Genomic DNA, 24734 nt, shown 5'->3' with positions numbered 1-24734 from the left:
GTATCCCTCCGGCCAGACTTCCTGAATAAGGTAGGGAGGGGCGGGGGGTCATTGGGGGCACGGCAGAAGTTGGGGGAGGGGTTGGGCAATGGTGGGAAAGGGGGTGGGTGTAGAGTCTGGGACATGGGGGGAGGTTGGGCGACGGTAGGAGAGAGTGGGCATCTCTCCTGCTGCGGAGGGGGATGTAGAGTCGGGGGCACGGGGGTGAGCAAAGGCAGGAGAGAGTGGGCATCTCTCCCACTGTGGGATGTGTGGGGGTGTATAAAGAGTCGGGGGTATAAGGAGTTGGGGGTTGGGCGAAGGTGGGAGAGAGTGGGCATCTTTCCTGCTGCCAAGGGTGAGTGTAGGGAGGTTGTGCAACATGGCAGGAGAGTGGGATTCTCTCCTGCCGATCTTTGATTTGGTTGTTTTCTTTTTTTATGCGGGTGTATTCTGCGCATATGTAAAACATGGTCTAAGTCACAAAATTCCACCTAAAGTCACCAGATAAACACAGAAAACACATAACATAGACCCCCACACACTACCCAAGTGATCACCAACCCCCCCCCCCCACCTCCATAAAAATTTTATTCACAACTTTAAATTTCAGCCTCCTGGCCACCTGGCATAGGAAAGCCTAGTCGTCCAGCCCAGAGGCAGCTTAAGTCATCTTGGGGGTGGGTTAATGACCCATAGAGAAGAGGACCCGTGCCCATAAGCCTCTGTAATCACTGCTTTGATACATAATCATGTGCACTGCCCTATACAGCCCCCTAAACCCTTTTGTGCTGGCATATAAGTGGCTCCTGCAGCCATAAGGGCTATTGGGGTGGTAGATAAATGGATCTAGGGGATTCTGGAGGTGGTTTGGGGGGCTCACCATAACCTATAAGGGAGCTGTAGGGAGGAGAAGCCATGGCACCCTTTTTGTGAAGTTCACAGCTGTACCCTGTAAGTCGATTGCGTTGTCTTTGCGATCTTCTTCCTTCCTCCCCGAGCCCCGACTTACCCACCAATCGCTGCCTGGCTGGCCTGGAACTTCCTCTCCGACATCTGAATTGACGTCGGATGTGAAGGCTTGTGGGCCCAGCGCTTGTACGCGCCTGGCTTAGCTCGGGGAGGAAGGAAGAAATCAGTGTGGTGGCTTGGGGGGGTAGGCAGGGAGAGAGAAAAAGAATCGGGGAAGTGGAGAAATCAGCGTGATGGTTGGGGGGGGCATGGGGAGAGCGAAAGAAAGGCAGGCAGGGGGAGAGAGAAAGAAAGACAGGCAGGAGGAGAGAGAAAGAAAGACAAAAATAAAGAGGGGGCAAGGGGAGAGAGAAAGAAAGACAGACAGGCAGGGGGAGAGAGAAACAGAAATAAAGAGGGGGCAGGGGTAGAGAGAAAGAAAGAGAGACAGAAAGAAAAGGGGACAGGGCAGAAAGAAAGAAACATTGGATTTACAGAAGAAGGAAGTGCATCTAGAGACTCATGAAATCACTAGACAAAAAAGGTAGGAAAAATGATTTTATTTTGAATTTAGTGATCAAAATGTGTCTGTTTTGAGAATTTATATCTGCCCCCTTTTACTAAATCTCGATAGTGGTTTTAGCGCAGGGAGCCTATGAGCGTCGGGAGCTGCGAGGGGCATTCAGCGCAGCTCCCTGTCCTAAAAACCGCTATTGAGGTTTAGTAAAAGGGGAGGGGGTATATTTATCTATTTTTGTGTAGTTGTTACTGAGGTGACATTGCATATTTTAAAGTCATCTGCCTTGACCTCTGAAAAAACCCCCAAATACAAATGAAGCACAGTTACTTACCGTAACAGGTGTTATCCAGGGACAGCAGGCAGATATTCTTAACGTATGGGTGACGTCACCGACGGAGCCCCGGTACGGACCTTTTTAACTAGAAAGTTCTAGTTGGCCGCACCGCGCATGCGCGAGTGCCTTCCCGCCCGACGGAGGAGTGCGTGGTCTCCAGTTAGGATAAGCCAGCTAAGAAGCCAACCCGGGGAGGTGGGTGGGTCGTAAGAATATCTGCCTGCTGTCCCTGGATAACACCTGTTACGGTAAGTAACTGTGCTTTATCCCAGGACAAGCAGGCAGCATATTCTTAACGTATGGGTGACCTCTAAGCTAACAGAGAGGGAGGAGGGATGGTTGGCCATTAGGAAAATAAATTTTGTAACACAGATTGACCAAAGTGCCCATCCCGTCTGGAGAAGGCATCCAGACAGTAGTGAGTAGTGAATGTGTGAACTGAAGACCAAGTGGCCGCCTTGCAGATTTCCTCAATAGGCGTGGAACGGAGGAAAGCCACAGAAGCAGCCATAGCCCTGACTTTATGGGCCGTGACAGCTCCTTCCAGTGACAGGCCGGCCCGAGCATAACAGAACGCAATACAGGCAGCAAGCCAATTGGACAGCGTTCGTTTAGATACAGGGTGACCCAGACGGTTAGGATCGAAGGTCAGAAAGAGTTGAGGAGAGGAGCGGTGAGCCCTGGTACGGTCAAGGTAGTACGCCAGGGCACGCTTACAATCCAGCGTGTGAAGAGCCTGTTCCCCAGGATGAGAATGGGGTTTTGGGAAGAAGACAGGTAGCACGATGGACTGGTTGAGGTGAAAGGCTGAAACCACCTTAGGAAGGAATTTAGGATGGGTACGCAGAACCACCTTGTCGTGGTGAAAAACAGTGAACGGTGGATCGGCGACCAGTGCATGCAGCTCACTAACCCTCCTGGCAGAGGTGATGGCAATGAGGAAAAGCACCTTCCATGTGAGAAGTTTGAGCGAGGTAGTAGCAAGAGGCTCAAAGGGAGGTTTCATGAGGGCTGACAAAACCACATTGAGGTCCCAGACGACCGGGGGAGGCTGAAGAGGTGGTTTGATATTGAAGAGGCCTCTCATGAACCGGGAAACCAGAGGATGAACCGTGAGGGGTTTTCCGAGGATAGGCTCGTGAAAAGCAGTGATGGCACTGAGGTGGACTCTGATCGAGGTAGACTTGAGACCAGCGTTAGACAGAGAGAGCAAATAGTCCAGTACGGTTTCCACCGCCAATGAGGTGGGATTGTGATGATGCAGGAGGCACCAAGAGGAGAACCGGGTCCATTTCTGAAGGTAACATTGGAGTGTGGAGGGTTTCCTGGAGGCATCCAAAATGCGACGGACAGGCTGAGACAGGTTTTCTGGAGAGGTCAGCCCGAGAGAAACCAAGCTGTCAGGTGGAGGGAAGACAGATTGGGATGTAGCAGAGACTGATGTTGCTGCGTAAGCAGAGAAGGAAATACAGGAAGAGGAATGGGCTCCCTGGAGCTGAGTTGAAGCAGGAGGGAGAACCAGTGTTGTCTGGGCCACCGAGGGGCGATGAGAATCATGGTGGCCCTGTCCTTGCGGAGTTTGAACAGGGTCCGCAACATCAGAGGAAGTGGAGGGAAGGCATAGAGGAACCGATCCGTCCAGTCGAGTAGGAATGCATCCGGGGCCAGACGATGTGGAGAGAAGAGTCTGGAGCAGAACTGGGGCAGCTGATGGTTGTGAGGAGCTGCAAAGAGGTCCACCTGCGGAGTGCCCCAGCGAGCAAAGATGGAGTGGAGAGTGGGAGGATCCAGGGTCCACTCGTGAGGTTGAAGGATGCGGCTGAGCTGGTCGGCCAGGGAGTTCTGTTCGCCCTGGATATAGACCGCTTTGAGATAAAGATTGTGGGCTGTGGCCCAGGTCCAAATTCGGAGGGCCTCCTGACAAAGGAGACGAGATCCGGTGCCGCCTTGCTTGTTGATGTAGTACATGGCGACCTGGTTGTCCGTGCACAGGAGAAGAACCTGAGGATAGAGAAGGTGCTGAAAGGCCTTGAGAGCATAAAACATGGCTCTGAGTTCCAGGAAATTGATGTGATGTTGACGCTCCTGAGGGGTCCAGAGTCCCTGGGTGCGTAGATCCTCTATGTGAGCTCCCCATGCATAGGGGGAGGCATCTGTGGTGATGATCATGGAATGAGGGGGTGGATGAAAAAGGAGGCCCCTGGAAAGATTTGAGGAGTTCAACCACCATTGAAGAGATCGCTGAAGAGACGATGTCACAGAGATGGGATGAGAAAGAGGATCCCTGGTCTGTGACCATTGGTTGGCGAGGGTCCATTGCGGTATCCTCAGATGGAGTCGCGCCAGAGGAACCACATGGACTGTCGAGGCCATGTGACCCAGAAGAATCATCATCTGGCGAGCAGGGATGGATGGTTGGAGGAGCACCTGTCGACAGAGGTGAAGCAGTGTCCGGTGCCGGTCGGCAGGAAGGAACGCTCTCATGAAGTTGGTATCGAGAAGTGCTCCGATGAACTGAAGGCGCTGCGTGGGAAGCAAATGCGACTTGGGATAATTGATCTCGAATCCCAAGAGATGGAGGAAAGAGATGGTGTGGTGAGTGGATTGCAGCACAAGTGGAGCGGTTGTTGCTTTCACCAATCGTCCAAGTAGGGGAACACTTGTAGGTTGTGGGACCTGAGACAGGCCGCTACCACAATCAGGCACTTGGTGAACACCCTGGGAGATGATGCGAGACCAAAGGGTAGCACTTTGTACTGATAGTGGTGATTCAGTATCTGGAATCGGAGGTAGCGACGTGAAGCCTGATGGATTGGGATGTGAGTGTAGGCCTCCTTGAGGTCCAGGGAACATAGCCAGTCGTGTTGAAACAGAAGAGGATAAAGTGTGGCAAGTGAGAGCATCCTGAACTTTTCCTTGACCAAACACTTGTTGAGGTTCCTGAGGTCGAGGATAGGACGAAGATCCCCTGTTTTTTTGGGTACCAAGAAGTAGCGGGAGTAAAATCCCTGACCTCTTTGGTCTGGTGGAACTTCTTCGATGGCGTTGAGAAGGAGGAGGGATTGGACCTCCCTGAGGAGGAGTGGAGTTTGGGAGGAGTGAGAAGCAGACTCTACGGGAGGATGGTCTGCAGGAAGAGTCTGGAACCTTAGTGAGTATCCGTGACGGATGATGTTTAGAACCCACAGGTCTGAGGTGATGGCCTCCCAGCGTCGTAGAAAGATGGTGAGGCGGCCCCCGATAGGTTGAGGCAGAGGCAGCGAGGGTTGTAGACTGGCTATGCCCTGGAGAAAGGAGTCAAAAGGGCTGAGGAGGCTTAGTTTGAGGGAGAGGCTTGGCCGTCTGGTGAGATTGCGAGCGAGCCTGAGAGTGTTGTTGTTGTTGTTGGCGAGGCCGACGAGATTGCTGCTGAGGAGGATTAAGTGGCCTAGCAGAAAAACGACGTTGGTAGGAGGACTGAGGTCTGTATGGTCGTGTTGGCGGAGTCTTCTTCTTAGGCTTAATGAGGGTGTCCCATCTCGTCTCATGAGCCGAAAGTTTTTGTGTCGTGGTATCCAGAGACTCCCCAAAAAGTTCATCACCAAGACAGGGCGCGTTGGCAAGGCGGTCTTGGTGGTTCACATCAAGGTCAGATACCCTCAGCCAGGCAAGGCGTCGCATGGCCACTGCCAGAGCAGAGGCTCGGGAGGAGAGCTTGAAAGAGTCATAGATTGAGCGTACCATGAATTTCCTAAGCTGAAGGAGGGTGGAAATTTGTTGCTGAAATAATGGAACCTTGCGTTCAGGGATATACTTTTGCAGAGCAGAAAGTTGTTGTACCAGATATTTCATGTAAAAAGAAAAATGAAATGAGTAATTGTTGGCTCTGCTAGCCAGCATGGCATTCTGGTACAGGCGCTTTCCAAATTTGTCCATTGTTTTACCCTCTCTGCCAGGAGGGGTGGAGGCATAGACACTGGAACCATGAGATTTTTTGAGAGTGGATTCTACCAGGAGGCTCTCATGTGGCAACTGGGGTTTATCAAATCCTGGGATAGGGATGACCCGGTATAAACTGTCCAGTTTCTTAGGGGCACCTGGAACAGTAAGGGGATTCTCCAAATTTTTATAAAACGTCTCCCGTAGAATATCATGGACGGGTAGTTTGAGAAACTCCTTGGGGGGTTGATCGAAGTCCAAGGCTTCTAGAAAGGCCTGGGACTTCTTGGAGTCGGACTCAAGTGGGATGGAGAGAGCCCCAGACATCTCCCGAAGGAATTTCGTAAATGAGGACTGCTCGGGTTTGGAGGTGGATTCAGCCATGGAGGGTTCCTCATCAGTAGAAGAGGCATCCTCCTCGGTACCGAGTGGGGATTGCTCCCATAAGTCAGGGTCCCTGATGGCCGGCTCAGCATGGCGGGTTTTAGAAAGGGACTTGCCAGATCTCATGGATACGGTGCCGGGAGATGAAGACCGGTGCCGATCTCTGTCCCGGGAGGAGTGGTGCCGATCCCGGTCCCGAGACGATCGATGTCGATCCTGGGGCCGGGAGGGGTCCTCCGCCGCGCAGGTCTGGAGTGTAGGCTGTGCAGATAAGACCGGCATTGAAGTGTTCATCGGTACCGAGGGGGTGGCCACTGGCGTAGTGGTACGAGGCTCGGGCCGGACCGGTACCGGAAGGAGTGGTGCCAGCAGGGTTGGAAGCAGTTCCTGAAGCTGGTGCTGTAGCTGTTCCTGCAATTTGGTCTGGAGGATGGCCGAGATACGGTCCTCCAATGGGGGCACCGGTACCGTTTTACTTTTCTTCGGTACCATAGGTGCCGCTCTACGCTCCGGAGATGAGGAGGCCGATGAAGAGGCACTCACCGTTATCGGAGCGGAGCGCTTACGGGACTTGCGGGACGTCGGAAGGACCGGTGTCACCGCCGTGGCTGGAGGGCGCTCGAGGGAAGTGGAAGGCTTCTTAGCCGGCTTACCTGGCGCTATCGACCCCGCAGAAGGATCAGGTGGTGTCGATGTTGACGGTGCCGATTTCGGCGGTGCCGTCGACGTCGGGGTCGGATCCATAGCAGAACCGGTGCCGAAGAGGAGATTCTGCTGGATTTGTCTATTTTTAAGTGTGCGTTTTTGGAGAGTCGCGCAGCGGGTGCAGGTGTCAGCCCGATGTTCCGGACCCAAGCACTGTAGGCACCAGTTGTGTGGGTCCGAAAGGGAAATCGGGCGTGCACACCGCTGGCACTTCTTAAAACCCGGCTGAGGGGGCATGAAGGGAAATACGGCCTCCGCGAAATCAAAGCCGGAGGCTTGTATGATGGCAACAGGCCCCGCCGGGGCCGGTTGAAAAATAAAGGAAAAAAGAAATTTTTTTTTTTTTTTTTTTACCAATTAGAAAGAAAAACAGAAACCCGAAGGGAAAAAGTAGAAAAAATCAGAAATAACGCGAGCGGGAAGGCAAAAAAGGAGTGTTCAACAGCCGTTGAAACCACATGCGTCTTCTTCGCTCCGCGGAAACGAAGAAACTGGAGACCACGCACTCCTCCGTCGGGCGGGAAGGCACTCGCGCATGCGCGGTGCGGCCAACTAGAACTTTCTAGTTAAAAAGGTCCGTACTGGGGCTCCGTCGGTGACGTCACCCATACGTTAAGAATATGCTGCCTGCTTGTCCTGGGATAATAATTAATATTTTCTCTGCGTACAGTGTGCTTTGTGTTTTTTAAAATTTTGTTGTTGGTAGATCATTTTGACTTGGTCATTTTAAAAGTAGCTCACAAGCCAAAAAAGTGTGGGCACCCCTGTTCTAGACATTAATTGCCTCTTTTACAAAGCCGCGCTAGTGGCTGCTGCGTGGCAATGGGCTGAACCCCTTTAAATCTCTATGGGCTTCAGAGCCATAAGCGCAGCACAGCTGCTAGCGCGGCTTCGTAAAAGAGGCCCTAAGAGTAATTCTATAAAGGACACCTAAATTTAGGTACTAAGTGTTCTCAGAAATTTATAGAACAGGCATACTTACACATGTGAATAAGGCACAAAATTGGTATTTACAAATATAAGGCCTAAGAACTATTCTATAAAAAGTGCACCTAAGTGGTTTAGTTTGCAAGCACAAAGGGGCGTTAACATGGGTTGGCGGAATCATCTAGAGACATGCACACTAGAATAGTACCAGTTGTATGCACTGACATCATGTGACATCATGGAATACTAGCGTAAATCCACCAAAGTGGATTTACGCTAGTATTCCATAACAGCTTAGGCACACCCCAAAGCCATTACAGAACTGGAGTTAAGTGAGCCCCTTTGTAGTACCTAAAATTAGGCACCACTTTATAGAGTTGTCTTCCATGCATTTTCTATTGATATGCTGGATTGAGTCAAGCATACAAGTAAGACCCCCAAGCTCACGATTGCTAATCTTTTCCCATATTCACCATTTTTTGGGATCAACCCACAGATCATGCAGTTGACAAAATGGATCATAAGAGCATAAGAACTGCCATACTGGGACAGACCAAAGGTCTATCAAGCCCAGTATCCTGTTTCCAACATTGGCCAAGTACCTAGCAAGATCCCAAGTAATAAAAAAAAGATTTTATGCTGCTTATCCTAGGAGTAAGCAGTGGATTTCCCCAAACCATCTCAATAATGGCCTATGGACTTCCCTTGAAGGAATTTATCAAAACCTTTTTTTTTAAACCCCGTTAAGCTAACTGATTTCAGCACTTTCTCCAGCGGCAGATAGGCTAGAGTGAACTGTGACGGCAATTTCAGTAGTTGGAACCTAAGGATTGTGCCAGGCAGACTTCTGAGATCTATGTCCCAGAAATTCCAAAGAAAGACTATTTAATCATGAATTGATAAGACTATGACTGCTGGGCAGACCACATGGACCTTAGGTGTCATTAGATGTCTCCTTAGACGCAATTGCCGTGCCTACCTTCGTAGGCATCTCCGGGTGCCTACTTTTTTTAATGAGTTTTTAATATTTTTTTTTTAACAACGCAGTCAATTACCGCGTTGATGAAAACCAATTAAAGCAAATTTAAGTTAGGTGGAAGTACGGTGCCTACCACTGCCTAACTTACAGCGCTGTTTATTGTTTATAGAATTTGGCCCAGATTGTATAGGATAGAAGAGATGAGTATGGCTATTTTGAAGCAGGTTCAAGAAATAACATCTTTATACCCTTTATTTAAAAAACTCATTTTTACATCTTCCATTATAAAAATATACTGTCGAAAATGTCATTTAGAAAACTGTTACTCATACTATACTAAATAATTTCAAGCTTTTAATGCACTGATGAATCAATGCAATTTCAGGCTTTTAATCTACTGATGAATCAATGCAATAACGTTTACTATGCCTGTTGAAGCATTCTAAAAATAGTGTGCTATGTACTAAGGTCCTACCATGCATCGTAAAATATTAGGAGACTGAGCTAAAATTAGCATTTATCCCTCTGCATATGAGACAGCAACATAAGCAACTGGGTGCAAGAGAAATAGCATGTTATGTAGCCTGCCCCAGCTATTTCTCCTGAGCCTGACATAGGTAAAAATATCAGGCTTGGACCAAAGTTTGACTAGCATGGGAAATTTTCCTCTGCTCCTCAAATCTCAGTAAGTACAAAAATAAGATACCTCACTCCTTAACCACATTCCTTTTTCCTAGTACCATCCTCCATGGCAACACCCTCCCATCAGCTCTTCCAGAAACAGATTTCTATCAGTCTTGTGGGCTAGAAAAATAAGTTTGTTGCCATGTGCACATGGCATCTGGAGAGGAAACAGAAATATGTTTTCCACATAGAAAAATCTTCAAATTCAACTTATTTCACTAAATTTCTGATGCCCAGAATAGTAAATTAGACAGATTAAAATTAGAAAAACCCACTGCAAGTTCACATGTGCCATGTGGCTGAGAAAAACCTATCAGGGAGTATAAATATTATAGAAGTATTAAGCTTATTAGTTAGTTGAGTAGACATTTTAACCACTATTATCTTAAATAATAAAATGCTAGCTGCGCATGCGCACTTGCCTCGCGTGTTCCCTGATCCCTTTTCTGTCGGGATGTGGCAAGACAAGTGCGCATGCGCTCTTATTACGTCACTGACGGAAAGCAGCGAATGCAGGAAGCGGAGTGGCCAGGTAAACAAAAAAATCAAAACAACCGAGCGAGCCGGGCCGCTGAGAAAGCGCAGGAGACCTGGCTCGGGCTGCGGACGGGTAAGGAGCTGGGGCAGTGAGCCTTCCCTGCGGCTGAAATGGAGCCTGGCCACCCTCTGCGACAGACCACAGGAGTCCGAGTCCTTTTCCGCTCACCCCCCTTCCCGTGGACCCGACTACCTTGGCGATTCAAGCAGTGTGTGCACCAGTCTTCACACGCTGCTTTGGGCCCTTCTACTTCCCTGATTTGCTCTGCCGCGTCTCTGATGATGTCATCAGGGACGTGCCAGAGTAAATCAGGGCAGTAGAAGGACCTGAAGCAGCGTGTGAAGACCTGCACACGCTGCTTGAATTGCCGGGTAGGTAGTCAGGTCCGTGGGAAGGGAAGGGGGGGCGCAAGGACTCTGGGGAGAATGGCAGACACCGGCCCTGTACTAACTCCCGTGGACAGGGGGAGCAGGAAGGGGTGCTGATGGACAGGGGGGGGAAATGAAGGGAGGCCTATTGCTGGACAGAGGGAGCAGGAAGAGGTGATGATGAACAGGGAGGGGGAAAAGGAAGGGAGGCTTATTGCTTGACAGGGGGAACAGGAAGAGGTGCTGATGGACAGGGGGGGGAAAATGAAGGGAGGCCTACTGCTGGACAGAGGGAGCAGGAAGAGGTGATGATGGCCGGGGGGAAAGGAATGGAGGCCTATTGTTGGACAGGGGGAGCAGGAAGAGGTGCTGATGGACACGGGGGGGGGGGGGAGGAAATGAAGGGAGGCCTACTGCTGGACATGGGGAGCAAGAAGAGGTGCTGATGGACAGGGAGGGAAATGAAGGGAGGCCTATTGCTGGACAGAGGGAGCAGGAAGAGGTGATGATGGACACGGGGGAAAAATGAAGGGAGGCTTACTGCTGGACAGGGGGAGCAGGAAGAGGTGCTGATGGATAGGGGGGAGGTAAAACAAAGGGAGAAGGGCTGCTGCTGGATAAGGGGAGCAGTAAAGGGGTGGTGGTGGACACAGGGGAGGTAAAAATAAGGGAGAATGGACAGGAAAAAGCGGCTAAGGAGACAGAGAGAGAAAGAAATAAAGACAGACACACATATATTCTAGCATCCGTTAATGTAACGGGCTATAAAGCTAGTAAATTAAATAAACCACTATTATATATTGGCTCTTATTTGGCAGCCCTATTTATGATTTACACATCTATACTGAATAAACAATAAAAACCAAACTATTAGAAAGCTGGGATTTACAAGAATGAATCTGCAACATGTGGATATGGCAAGGTGAGAGGGTTTGGGTGGATGAGGGTTGGATTAAAAAATACACATGTATTCCCCATTTTAGAAGGGAAATGCATGTTTATGATCCCCATGAGCAAGATTAGGATTTACAGCTGCTCCCTTATCAGCAGGGCTGGATGAAGGCCTGGACTAGATGAGGTACTGGCTCAGGGCACTACTCTTAAGGGGTGCCAAAAGTCTGTCTCACCTGCTTCTCTCTAGAGGCGAAAACCTCCATCCCTGGGTCTAGCAAATCCTCCCCCTCCTCAGGCCACCCTCACCCAGTCGTTCTTTAAATGTGGTTGCCCCCTCCTGAGCACCAGCAGCTTTTCAACTAGCACTACCTGCACCAGCTCTGGTGTCTTCTCTCAGCTGTGCCCCTGCAGCAATAGGAAGCTAAATCAAAGTGGCACAGCAGAAGGAAGACACTGGAGCTGGTGTGGGTAGCAGTAGATGAAGCATTACTGGAACTTGGGAGGGGACAAAGGTATTTAAAAGGTAGACTAGGGAGAAGGTGGCCCGAGAGAGAGAGGGGTGGGGATGCACACTAGAGAATGACACAGGGACAAATTTTTCTCCGTTCCCGCAGAAACTCATTTTCCCATGCCAGCGAGTTCTTTTCCTGTCCTTGCCCCATTCCTGCAATATCTGTCCTCATCTACACAAGCCTCAAACACTTAAAAATCATAAGTATCTGAGGCTTCTGCGATTAAGGCAGAGCTTACAGGAACAGGGACAGGGACAAATCTCCCCATGTCATTCTCTAATGCACACCAACACAAAAGTTGGCGTAATATGTCACATCCTAACCTGGATGTCTCAGTTGAAATTGCTATGTTCTATCTAAAATAGGGCTGCACCTATTTAACTTTTATGAACTGTACCTGATTTTCAAACATAAGAATTTCACTTGCAGGTATTATCTCTGACTACAGTACCAGTCCAAAAATCTGGACTGCTCGGGGATTGGATCGGTCCAGATTTTTTAATTTTCTAGATTCTCGGGCAGTGTATCTGTAGGGCTGTCAAGGGGGTTCAATTTTTGAGGAGGACATTGTAGTACATGGACTTGGTTGTCCCATTCAGCATCACAGTCTCTTTTCCCTGTCTCCCTTCCCCCGTCCAGCATCACCCCATCTGTCTCTTTTTGTCTAATGTGTGTGTGTCTGTCTGTCACTGAGCCTGATTTTATAAATGGCACCAAGGAGCACAAGTGTAAATCATATGCTAGGTGCCATTCACAGAATCTCATCTAACAGCATCTAAAGCTGTCTTAGGCGCAATAGGTGTTGAAACCTTAGGTACACTCCATTTATGCCAGGGTTTTCTTGGCCTAAATGAGTGCGCCTAAGTTAGGCACCTATCCGCTCCTAAGTCAAACCACACCCCAAATCCACCCCTATCCATGCCTTCTTTCTGGTAGGTGCCTTTGAGTAGACACCTACCTTGAAGTGGTAGATGTCTACCAAGTTAGGCACCTACCAGCTAATTAATTGTAATTTAATCATTTTTAATGGCACTTTTCAATTAACAGTGCTGATTAAGGCTAACTGAATAATTAGGTTAAGTGCTTAGATTGACTAGGCATGCTGATCTAGGTGCTATTTATAGAATCTGGGCCTGTGTCTCTCTCTTCCCTATCTAGTGTTTCTCTCTCTCTTTCTCTCTCTCTCTCCCTTCCTCCTCTATCCAGCATCAACCCCATCTCTCTGCCTCTTTCCTCCATCCAGCATATTTCTCTCAAGGACTGCAGCTTTAGAAACACCTGAGCCCAACTCAATTTTATAAGTTATGTTATAATATGTTATATAACACGTGTATATTTCTATTTCGGTTGAAAATGTGATGAAGGGTGGGTGGTTGGGTGGGGGTTATTACATTATTAGATTTTTATGTGTTAGATATTATAGTGCTATATTGGAATTACTTATATAATGTATTTTTGTGCACTTGTTCAATTTGAAAATGAATAAAGATTTATTAAAAAAAAAAAGAAAAAAGATACACCTGAGCCCAAAGTTTGACAATCTAAGAAGTGAGACCACAAGGCTACATAACTTCTTTTATCTGGTTGTAAGAATGCTTGGTATGTTCGAATCTCAAAACTAGCCAGCTCCCTCATATGCGACAAGGGGGCGGAGGGTCTTCAGAAATCCAGTATGTCAAGATCAACTTTTTAGCATAACTATAGAATTATAGAGAAACCTTCCCTTGGCTCATAAAGACCCTGAACGATAAGGGTCCCTGAAATCCGGACTCCATACTCCCATTCCACCTCCCATCCCAAGGTAGTGTCCAAGATCTGGAGCACCCCGTCCAAATGTACAGAATGGGACACTCCAAAAAGGAATATATATAGGTGCCTGAAGAGCATTTGAGCTCCCCTTTGGTAATGTAATATCTATGTAAGATATTAAATTGGGTTTCCCATAAATCTGCAGATTTCGCAAACACATGAAGAATGGAGAACAGCTCTAAAAATTGATTCTCTGGGATTTCCTGGTGCAACTCATCTTGCCAGTATACGGGCTTGTCTAAGTTCAGCCATCGAGGGCTGCCAGCACTCCAAGTTTTCAGGATATCCCTAATGAATATGCATAAGAAAGATCTGCATGCAATGGATGTAGTGGGCATGCAAATCCTTCTCATGCATTAGGGATATCCTGAAAACCTTGTTTGTTGCAGCCCTCAAGGACTGAACTTGGACAAGCCTGTACTATACAGTGCTCTGAGGTGGTCTGTCTGGGTACTTACGGAATGTTGGATAGATGGAGGGTTGCAGATGGAGGGAAGATATTCAGGAAATTTTTTGAGCCTGGTTTCTTGAAACGGTGCAGAGGACTGTTGCTATAGTCCTTAGTCAGACCTTGGTCTTCATGTCCTTCACGAGGAAGCTGAACAGTCTGATGCTTGGACAGAGCAATACGGAGCACTCTTCCATGAAGTCTCTGTCCATTCAGATGGCTCATCGCTAGACAAGGAGAAATTAGCCCAAGGGACAGAAATCAGAGCAGGTAAACGAACTTGTGAAAAATAAGATTAGCATGGCACTTGTTTTAATATATTATAACCTAGACCTGCAAGACATTCCAATGGAGATAAATAAATCAGTCCTATTTGTTCTAAGAGCTTACATTTACTAACACATATTTAGCTATACACATATCAAGATCATCGTCACATATTAATTAACTTAATTTAAATTAAAAACAGAAATACTCGTATATAAGCTAAACCTATACATTTTATTTCTTTCAAAATCAAATCACCCTTAGGCTAGTAAACCAATACTGGGTCCGAGAAGATGTTCAAATGACATGGAAAAATACGGAAAGTGGATGAGTATTTTGATAGCATGCTAAAATGCACATAATTTGTTCTGAATAATGTTGATAATGAACAAATGACATGCTTTAGCAGTGCTGTGATATACACATGGAAGATGACGAGAGACTTCAGAAATGATCTTATGATTACAAGCTGAAATAAGCTAACGATGAGCATGCTGTCCGCAGAAAAAGAAGATGGGGTTTGGAGAAGAAGGTGAAGAAGATAAGGAATTGAGCCTTGGTCACGTTGAGTTTAACGTAATAGTGGGGCATCCAGGCCAAGCAGTAAGACGGGCAGGCTGAAATTTGGGACTTGATTCTTGGTGTATTTTGCAATGTAGAGGGAATTATCAACATAAAAATGGTCCCAAAAACTGTGAGACAAGATCAGCCTACTGAGGGAATGATGGCCAAAGACTGAGGAGTAGTGGCTCGTGGCCAGTAGGGGGTGATGTCTATGGGACGGTAATGGAATGGATGTCAGGACATGATAGTGCAGTATTTTTATGGAATGTTTCTACAAAAGTGCTGGTTTTTCGTATGATTCTGGGTAACTCTAGTCAAGATACAAGCATATGTGTTAGTTAAGGCCACACCCAATAGAAGCGTACGAAAAATTGGTGAATAAAAATCTGAATATGGATGTAGCCAAGGCCAGAAAAACACACTACAGATTAATATTAAGGGAAAGCATAATAATATTCTTTTTATGTACTTTGCTATTAAGCTAGATCATGGAGGAAATCAGGATATACATGGATTCCATTTTGGGTTCTCTGTCTTTCTGTATCTTCTGTGTCTTGTACTCCATTTTGTATTCAGCCTTTGTTCAGGTTTCCCGCTTCTAGCATCGTGGTTCTAATTGATACCAGATGTGCCTTAGGCTGGTTGGGAAGAGCATATTAGATTATGTATCCCAACCTGAGATATAACATGCATTAAAATATGAATGAAATACATAGTATGAATGAAATTAGGAATGAATGGAGGGGCCCCTGAATGTGAATATGTGGTGATATGAATTATTTGTCAAAGAAGGGGTACTTAACGTGAAATGGTTTATAAAAAGAACACTAAGGAAAAATCCTGAGCACAACATCTGGTTAAGTTAGAATCAGAGATCTGTAGCAGTCTCTAGCATAGGAAGGGGGGCATTGGGAGCCCACGCTTAGCATGTAGATGTAACATGAAGCTGTTAGGTTTCAGGGAGAGGGGGAAACAGCCCCTCCTTCTCCTTGATTGCCTTCTCCTTGTTTCTCTAAGGCTGAGAATATTTCAGCACCTTTTTAACAAATGCAGATTCTCTTAATATACCTTTTTGGAAAGAACAGAAAGAATATTGGATATGTAATAAAATGTTAATGTATATTCAGAAATGAATGTAAACAAAACAAATATGATTTCTGAAACTTTTAAACATGTAGAGGAATTTTCTTTGTCTAACTTTGAAGACCACCTCTTTTAGTTTTGATTGGCCCACGGGAAGGTTCTAAGAAAACTTCATAGACTGGTATCTTACGACGCATTTATGTGGATTTCTTAAAAAGAAAGTAGTACCAATCTGAAGAACTCTTGGTCTCAGAAAAATAAATTGCTTATGATGCTCCTGTGTATCCCTAGAAACATCAGGAAAAATTCTGATCTTCCAAGTTTCAAGTTTATTGTATATTTGATTAATCGCTTACTCAAATTTCTAAGCAATATACATATCTTTAAAATTACAAATAATAAAGGGGACAGCAAAAACAAATAGACGCTAAACAAACATAACAAATTATTGACTAACAGTATAAACAGTAAAAATGAGGGGAAAGAATGGGTAGAGAAATACAAATTGCTGATAGAAAAGAAGATAATTATGGTAAAAAAACAATAGGGAAGGGGGGGAATAAACGATAACCTCAAAGAGGTTATGGAAATAAACTGGAACTCCTAGTCAAGTTTTTTTGTGTTTTTTAAGTATCAAAAGCATCTTTGAAAAGAAAGCTTTTTAGTTTGCTTTTAAATTTATCTAAGTTGCTTTCTTCTCTTAGGTAAATAGGGAGGGAGTTCCATGTTTGAGGAGCTGTGACAGAAAAAATAAAATGCAGCCGTGTGTTAATAACTTTAAGTGAGGGCGTAACTAATAAATGTTGATCGATAGAGGAGTTTGTGTGGCATAATATAAAGGGCAAAAACTAGCCTGGAGCAGAATTAAAACTATTTGAAATGAAAGAAAGTCAAGACAGTGAACCTTCACAACACATTTCTTTCAGGATTTTAACTAGTAGATTGAAGGAAAGTTTTACATACAGATTCCTGAAAACACCTTGTAATATAATTCTTTATAAAATAAACACTTACCAAGTTGCGCTTGTGTTGCATCTGCCATTTGCACCAAGGCATTTTCCTTTTTGTTAAAGAGGATCTTCACACGATGCACATCACCATATACTCCTAAGATTGGGGAAAAAAATACTACAGTTCTTTATGTCAACTAGTTTCATTTATCCACTGTATCACTTAAACATTGCCCCCTCCCCCCTTTTATGAAGCCGTGTTAGGCTTTACCGCCAGCCGCAGCGGTATTAGCTCCAACGCTCATAGGAATTCTATGAGTGTCGGAATTAATACTGCTGCGGCCGTCAATAAAAAAGCCCAACGCGGCTTCGTAAAAGCAGGCCCAATAGATTTTTAATTTTTTTTTTTGCTTGACATCACTGATAGAAATTAATGATAGCCAATCTGTTACATAAACTAAGAAATTAAGCCCTAGATCAGGGGTGTCAAAGTCCCTCCTCGAGGGCCACAATCCAGTCAGGTTTTCAGGATTTCCCCAATGAATATGCATGAGGTCTATTTGCATGCACTGCTTTCATTGTATGCTAACAGATCTCATGAATATTCACTGGGGAAATCTTGAAAACCCGACTGGATTTGCTGAATAGCCGTGTTTACACTTTTGCTGCACCCCAGCGCTAATTTGTAGAAACCGAGTTTTGTCGGCTCCCGCTCTCTAGTGATAGTATGTGAAAAACATGTTTACTCAAGTTTATCAAGTTTATTATGTAATTTGATTAATCGCCTATTCTACATTCTAGGCGATATACAAACAATAATGAGTAAATAAAAACTTGGGGTAGTTATTACATACATATTACATTTCCCGCCAACAATGTGTTAAGTACTTATCTGATAAAAGAATAAAGCCCAGTGCATACTTTTATTTCTGCTAGTATGAAGTTCAGCTGAGCTGTTATACAAACTGACATTCACATTATTGTAATCTGGATTATGTACATTACATTACTTTATAACCACTTAATAAAAACAATAAATAAAACCTTATTGTTTTTATTTTTTTTGTCTTTTATTTAAACTGGCCAATGCTGTAGAGCCTTAGCTTCCTAGCCAGTAGTTCTGTGGTAAATAGCGTGGAAAATACATTAGCATATTAAATACAGAGGAGTCGGAGTCGTGGGTACCAGAAACTGAGGAGTTGGAGTCGAAGGATTTATCTACCGACTCCACAGCCCTGTCAGTATCTTATAGAAATAGTGCAAATATGTTATTACATCCACCCCAAAGTAAATCTCAAAACCTTACCAAACAGGATAAAAAGTCCATGAGGCGTGATGGCCTGTTAAAAAGAAAAATGCAATACATAAACATCATCAAACAGTACAGAAATATTTAGCAAACATCAGGGGTTCAGCTTTGACCTTTACATCCATTTGCTTGTTCTCTAGTCTCAAACTGAATTAAGCTTGACAAAGAAGAAGAAGAAAAAAACAGGGGAAAACAACACCACAAAACCAAATATGTAAAGACCAGAGTGGAATTGTCCAAATAAGAGAGATGTGCACTGGAAAAAATGTCCTCCAATCCGTCTGATGATATGAAGATCTTTATTGTTCAAACATCAAAATGACACATTCAACGACTCAATGACTCGACATGTACATGTTTCGGCCCTCAGACCTGCCTCAGGAGTCTTAAAAAGCATGAAGGATGAAATGCACAATACACTGGCACTCAATTGGATCTGACTAAAAGGTCAATCATGGAAGAATACCATATCGCGTATACAGCGAGTGCTATCAATCGACACCGCGCATCAGTTTGAGGGCTGAAACATGTACATGTCGAGTCATTGAGTCGTGAATCATTGAGTCGTTGAATGCGTCATTTTGATGTTTGAACAATAAAGATCTTCATATCATCAGACGGATTGGAGGACATTTTTTCCAATGCACATCTCTCTTATTTTGACAATTCCACTCTGGTCTTAAGCTTGACAAAAGCATGCTATCTTCCATCTAGAGCCTAATACCAGACTACATTCTGCTGGTAACGGTGATTTGGCGATACCATCTAGAAAGGAGTTGCGGTCGCAAACCATGAGGGCTGCGACATTTTCATGTGCGGGCCCAGCAGAGTGGAATAAACTCCCTGGTTACATACGTCAGCAAGGGAATCTTAGTTGAAACATCATCTCTTCTGTCAGATGAAATATGGGTGCTAAGAAAGAAGACAAATATAGTTTTACAACTTGAATGTATAAGTGATATAAAGAGACAGGGGGTGGGTATTTGTAGCGTGTGGGTGAGTACTGTATGTGAGGGTGGGGTGGATTGTTTTTGATGTGTATTTTATGTAGGACAAGGCAATTAAGGCAAGTTCGTGCTTGTATGTATATGTTTTGAAAGGTGCGTTTGTGTGGGTTTGGTTTTGGGGTTTGTTTTTTTTACTACATATGTGTTTTTTGAACCCACTTTATATAAAGCGGGGTATAAATAAAAACCATAAAACCTCGATTCTGATGCATAGATCTCTAGAAGTGACCACACCAAAAAACAATTCAAAAGGGCAACAAACTAGCAAAAGACTCCAGGTCAGAGTTTCAGCGCTGCTAAGGAAAGCAAACCAGCTGCAGGAAAATAGTAACAAGACTGAAATTATTTCCTTTGAACTAGAACCTTTAATGAACAGGCTGTGGAAACATGCTGGAGCCTTTATTAGACGCATTCTGGGCCAGCCCTTGCTGCTAACTCCCGAGGTGCTCCTTTTGGGCTTCTTGGGTTCCTGTGGGGTTCGAGGGAAGGGAGCTCGCTTGTGGGTTCGGAAGCTTGGCATTTGGGGTTTGAAAGCGATTTTGAAAGTGTGGACCTCACTGGATTCCCCCTCGTATTGGGGTTGGAGACTGGCTATCCTTGAGTTATTGGGTTGGGGGGGCTAAGGATGCACGAGGTACCTCTAAACGGAAAAAGCAGTTTTTTGGGATCTCTATCTTAATTCTCTACCACCTCAAAAGTACAGCCAAATTTACCCTGTTTTCCACTGCTTTTTGGTTTTCTTCTACCTCGTCTCTATTCTGGGAGGGTTGGGGGGAAGCTTGGGGTGGGGAGTGTTGGCAGGGACTTAGGTGTTATCTTTGGTCATTTCCTGTCTGGTCCCCCTTTTTTTTCTCTCTTGCTACTGGCCTTGGGATGTGGGACTGGACATGTGTTGAGGGGGGTTTCTATCTTAATTTGGAACAAGTAGGTAAATTGTTGATGCCATGACTGTACCTTTTGCTTAAGCTGTTATTCTTGTTCTTTTATCATCAATAATAATTGTTGCGCATAATGGGAGGGGTTTGGGTAGGGAGTCTTTCTGTATTATATTGAACACCACCATAATTTGTTTGTTGAGTGTATCTTCCTTTATTGTTCATTAAAAATTGTTTGCACTTAATGAACAGGCTGTATTCCTATGCACTTCCACCTGATCAACTGTCCTGCATGTTCTGTGGCAGTGGAGGAAACTGGAACACAAGGGCATGGTGGAAAGATGGGAGTGTTTGTCACAAAGGAAAATGAGACAGAAGTTAAAATGATTCCAAAGATTCAGCACCAAAAGTCGCATTTACAAATGGAAAGCGCATCTGTATTTAAGCTGGCAAAAATATAGTTATCCAACATGATACAAAATCAGGCTGCCTGTCTGTTTGAGAAGTTTTCTTTTTTTAAAATAAGGATTTGCCAACCTTTTGAGTTGAACCCAGGACATGACAAAACTTCTGATTTCCAAGTCCTCTGGACGGCATAACTGTCTTTGTTTTCATTGGGAAGAAAGAGACTCTACACCTGCAGGAGCCAAGGCCACCTGGGGAAGTCTTCATTGTCACTCAGCTCATGCTTTTGGGTGAGTAGCATCAAACCAGAGGTCTTCACAGTTATTTGGCCCAAGCCAATGGTTGGGGCAGGGCATGACACTTTCTTAGCAGACCGTTTCAATATATTGTCATATCAACGATGTTGCCTAAATCCTTTTCCTGGGCAAAGCCTTGATTCACGTAGTTAATAATTAATGGGTTCCTCTTCTCTACATGTATCACTTTGCACTTTATCACATTAACCCCCTCTTATACAAATGCGCGTTAAGTGTTTTAGCGCACGGTAACTGATTTAGCGTGCGTTAAACGCTAGCACGTCCATAGGATAGAATGGATGTGTTGGCGTTTAGCGCGTGCTAAATCAATTAACGCATACTAAATCGGCTACCGCAACTTAGTAAAAGGACCCATACATTTCATCTGCCATTTGGAAGTCTAGACTCATACGGTTCCTTGCAATTTGTAAACAATCCTCTTATGAATCATCTCATTTGTTATTTCTATTTTCAGGTCATTAATAAATATGTTTAAAAGCAGTCTACAAAGTAAACGACACGTCTGTCTGATTACATCAGTATACTCGCAAACTTGACGAGCTACGGAACACTAAACTGGCGGCTGTGGCACCCGGAAGTGTGCAGATGTCGCCGCGATAATGTCATGCACATGTATGATGTCATCAAGTCGACGTATACACATGCGTAGAGGCCCTTCAGATGGGGCCCTGAGCAGTCAGTGGGGGGTGCTGAAAAAGAAGAGATGCTCCTTCTAATAATCTGTAATTTCCACAACATATAGAAACATTTCCTTACTAAAGCATCTGTATTTGAATTCATTGTGAGAGTTGATCTAAAAAAAAACCCCTAGAATTCTTAGAGTAGGATTAATCATTTAAATTTATACTCGTCTTTATTTCTTTCTTCTTGCAGGGAGCAGCTTAGAGGAATTTTGGTTTTTTCTGTATTGAGTTTTAGCTTAAATTCGGTCATCCATAATTCTACAGTTGTGATTGTGATGGAAATTAACTGCATAGATTGAGAGAACGATGAATATTTTGGAATTGCAATAGAAATATCGTCAGCATAACTGTAAAATGTCACACCTAACTTAGAGAACGTATGTCCCAGAGATGACAAGCAGACTGGAAGGGTAAAGGAGAGAGACGAGATCCCTGAGGAACTCCGCAAGAATCAGTCCATTTGTTAGAAAATACATTTGCAAATTGGACCTGATAAGTACAAAAATGCAAAAAGCCCTGAAACCATTTAAGGACATTACCAAAAATGCCCAAAGCATCCAAACACCTAAGTAGCTGACAATGATCAACAAGATCAAATGCACTGCTTAGGTCAAATTGTAATATAAATGCCCCAGCACCTTGACTAAACAGATTGTACAAATAGTCAAAAAGAGATGCTAAAATAGTCTCTGTACTATAAAGAGGACGAAAGCCCGACTGAAATGAATGTAAAAGAGAGTCTTGTTCTAAATAATCAAGCAACTGTGAATACACCTATCCCTCCATTATCTTAATGAAAAAAGGGATGCTTGCTATTGGCCTGTAGTTAGACATAAGCGATGGGAGTCATTTGGGTTTTTAATTATAGGTATAATACACTGTACCCATCCTTTGCTGGAAATTCTCCTAAATCCAACATAAATAAAGTTCAATCTGGAATTTTAGTGCTGCTGAGCACATTAATACTGGAGGAGAAATGTCTAATGACCAGTATGAGTTCACGTATTTGTTATAAAGTTTTCTAAAACAATCCTAATTAGGGGTTTTTAAACGATGTGCACAACAAATCAGATTATATACAAATTATATACAGGTAATTTTCTCTGTCCCTAGTGGGCTCATAGTCTAAGACAGGGGTAGGGAACTCCGGTCCTTGAGAGCCGTATTCCAGTCGGGTTTTCAGGATTTCCCCAATGAATATGCATTGAAAGCAGTGCATGCAAATAGATCTCATGCATATTCATTGGGGAAATCCTGAAAACCCAACTGGAATACGGCTCTCGAGGACAGGAGTTCCCTACCCCTTGTCTAAGGGCTCCTTTTACGAAGGTGCGCTCGTGGTTTTAGCGCGCGCTACGCACAAACGCCTCCATAGAGCTTGCATTAGTATTTTTCATGTAGCGCGGGGTTATCGCGCACTAAAACCGCTAGCGCACCTTAGTAAAAGAAGCCCTAAGTTTTTGTACCTGAGCCAGCAGAGAGTTACGCGACTTGCTTAGGGTCCACAAGCAGTTGCACTGTGCTAATCATTAGGCTATGCCTCTACAGTGTCGTCAGTTCAAAGTACTTTGATCCAAAAAGTATCCAAAATTCTCTTTCACATTTTTTTAAAACAAGGACTTATATGGAGAGGTCATGAAAAAGGTTTCTTTCTGACCATTCTCCCAGGCAGATCCCTGTTATGTATGCAGTATGGTACTGTGGACAACTCCAGTATCACTCAAATTTTCAGGTCTATGACTTGCCTTGACATCAACAGTTTCATTATCATTTCCATTTCTTAATACTGCTTCTGACAGCTGAAATTGCTAGCTGGAAGCATACAGAGTTGTCTATAGCCTTCCATTGCTTGGTAAGAGCGAATTATCTTCATTTTCAAATGCTTAGCCACTTACAGGAGCCCTTGGGTTGTTGAAAGTAGACAGAACAATCATAACCTCAAGAGTCAGAAGAGTCAGAGTACTTATTCCACCTTGGAACTGTCTTCATCTGACTATCTGAAGGCCTAATGGATCCATCAACTCGTGGATGTTGAATTTTGAAATATTAAAGAAAAAATTGTAATGGCTCAACTGGATGGATGTCCAGACTTTTCAAAATGCCATATTCACTGTATTATTATTTTCTATCCATTAAAATTAGCAAATAATTTTACATTAAAAAGTACAGAAAGATATGTTTAACTTTTTAACAGGCAAAAGTTGTTTTGGCATCTGTTCATTTAGGTATTCATTAAAATACACAATTTAACCAGAGGAGCCCAAATATTTGCATACAGCTTAAAGCCTTTTTGTTTTAATTTATATCTGACCCAATGCTAGAAACCATTCAACACTTACATCAGGATTAAGGTTGCTGACAAGCAGAACAGAGCTTCCTGGGTTGCCAGCCATGCCTGCAATAGCCAGGCGCCCTGTGATCGCCGAAGTGGTGACTGCAAGTGGGGCAAGAGTTCCAGGGATCGCTGAAACTGAAAGACCTGAAAAGAAAAACATAATATCAAATACTGCCAAAAGAGAGATTGGAAGAGAGACTGATCTAGCACATTTTTTTTTCCAAATTTTAAAACGTTTTTGATTCCTGGAAAGTAGGAAACAATAGAAAGCTATTAATCAGTTTAAAGTACACTGTTAAATGTGCATAAGATTCTACAGTAAAATATTTAATTATCTTGGTCTCATTTAGCTCATATGAATGCATTTGCTACAAGATATATGTCCCATCACAGAACGTGAAAGCCCTGAAGGAAGAATATTTGGGAATAGATAGACCTGCATGGGTATCAATGAGGGTTTGAAGTTAGTCCCATGACACATATGTACATTTGGGGTGAAGACCAAAACCCTGAATTGGGAGGCTGTAGTTTATTAGGGAGAGCTATATGAGAGATGGCAGGAGGAGGGATCTCAAACCCCAGGATTGTCTTGACCTTATTCCCTGAATACTGAGAGCGAGCTAGGCTTTCTTCTGAAGTTTTTGGACAGAAATTTGCATCTCATTTGCATGGACTTGGTCGACAGCTTAAGCTGGGATAAAGGAGGAGAAAACTAAGGGCTCCTTTTACTAAGCTGCGTTAGGGCTTTAACGCGGAATAGCGCGCGCTACAATGCCGCAGGCGCTAGACGCTAACGCCAGCATTGAGCTGGCATTAGTTCTAGCCGCGTAGAGCGGGGTTAGCGCGCGCTAAAAACGCTAGCACACCTTAGTAAAAGGAGCCCTAAGCTTAGAGAGCACATGTGGAGGAATCCAGTGACTTTAAGGCCAAAAGCATTATGGGCCCGATTCTATTCACAGTGCCTAATTCCTAGGTGCCACTGCTACACA

At 44.5% G+C, this 24734-nt stretch overlaps 1 protein-coding gene across 6 annotated transcripts in view; it reads right to left on the bottom strand.

Moving 5' to 3' along the window:
- Positions 1-24734, bottom strand: part of PTBP3 (polypyrimidine tract binding protein 3) — a 255937-nt gene that overhangs the window by 10064 nt on the left and 221139 nt on the right. For all 6 annotated transcript variants that reach the window (XM_033926068.1, XM_033926101.1, XM_033926075.1 and 3 more), the window contains 4 exons: positions 23750-23889; positions 18121-18154; positions 16879-16971; positions 13961-14177 (listed from right to left, as the gene is read on the bottom strand). In XM_033926068.1, coding sequence (XP_033781959.1) covers positions 13961-14177; positions 16879-16971; positions 18121-18154; positions 23750-23889 — 484 coding nt within the window. The remainder of the gene's footprint in view (positions 1-13960; positions 14178-16878; positions 16972-18120; positions 18155-23749; positions 23890-24734) is intronic.

The sequence above is a fragment of the Geotrypetes seraphini genome, chromosome 1, assembly GCF_902459505.1.
Source record: "Geotrypetes seraphini chromosome 1, aGeoSer1.1, whole genome shotgun sequence".
NCBI classification, from domain to species: Eukaryota; Metazoa; Chordata; class Amphibia; order Gymnophiona; family Dermophiidae; genus Geotrypetes; species Geotrypetes seraphini.
Note: the sequence above shows the minus strand (reverse complement) of the source record. Positions and strands in the feature narration are given on the sequence as shown.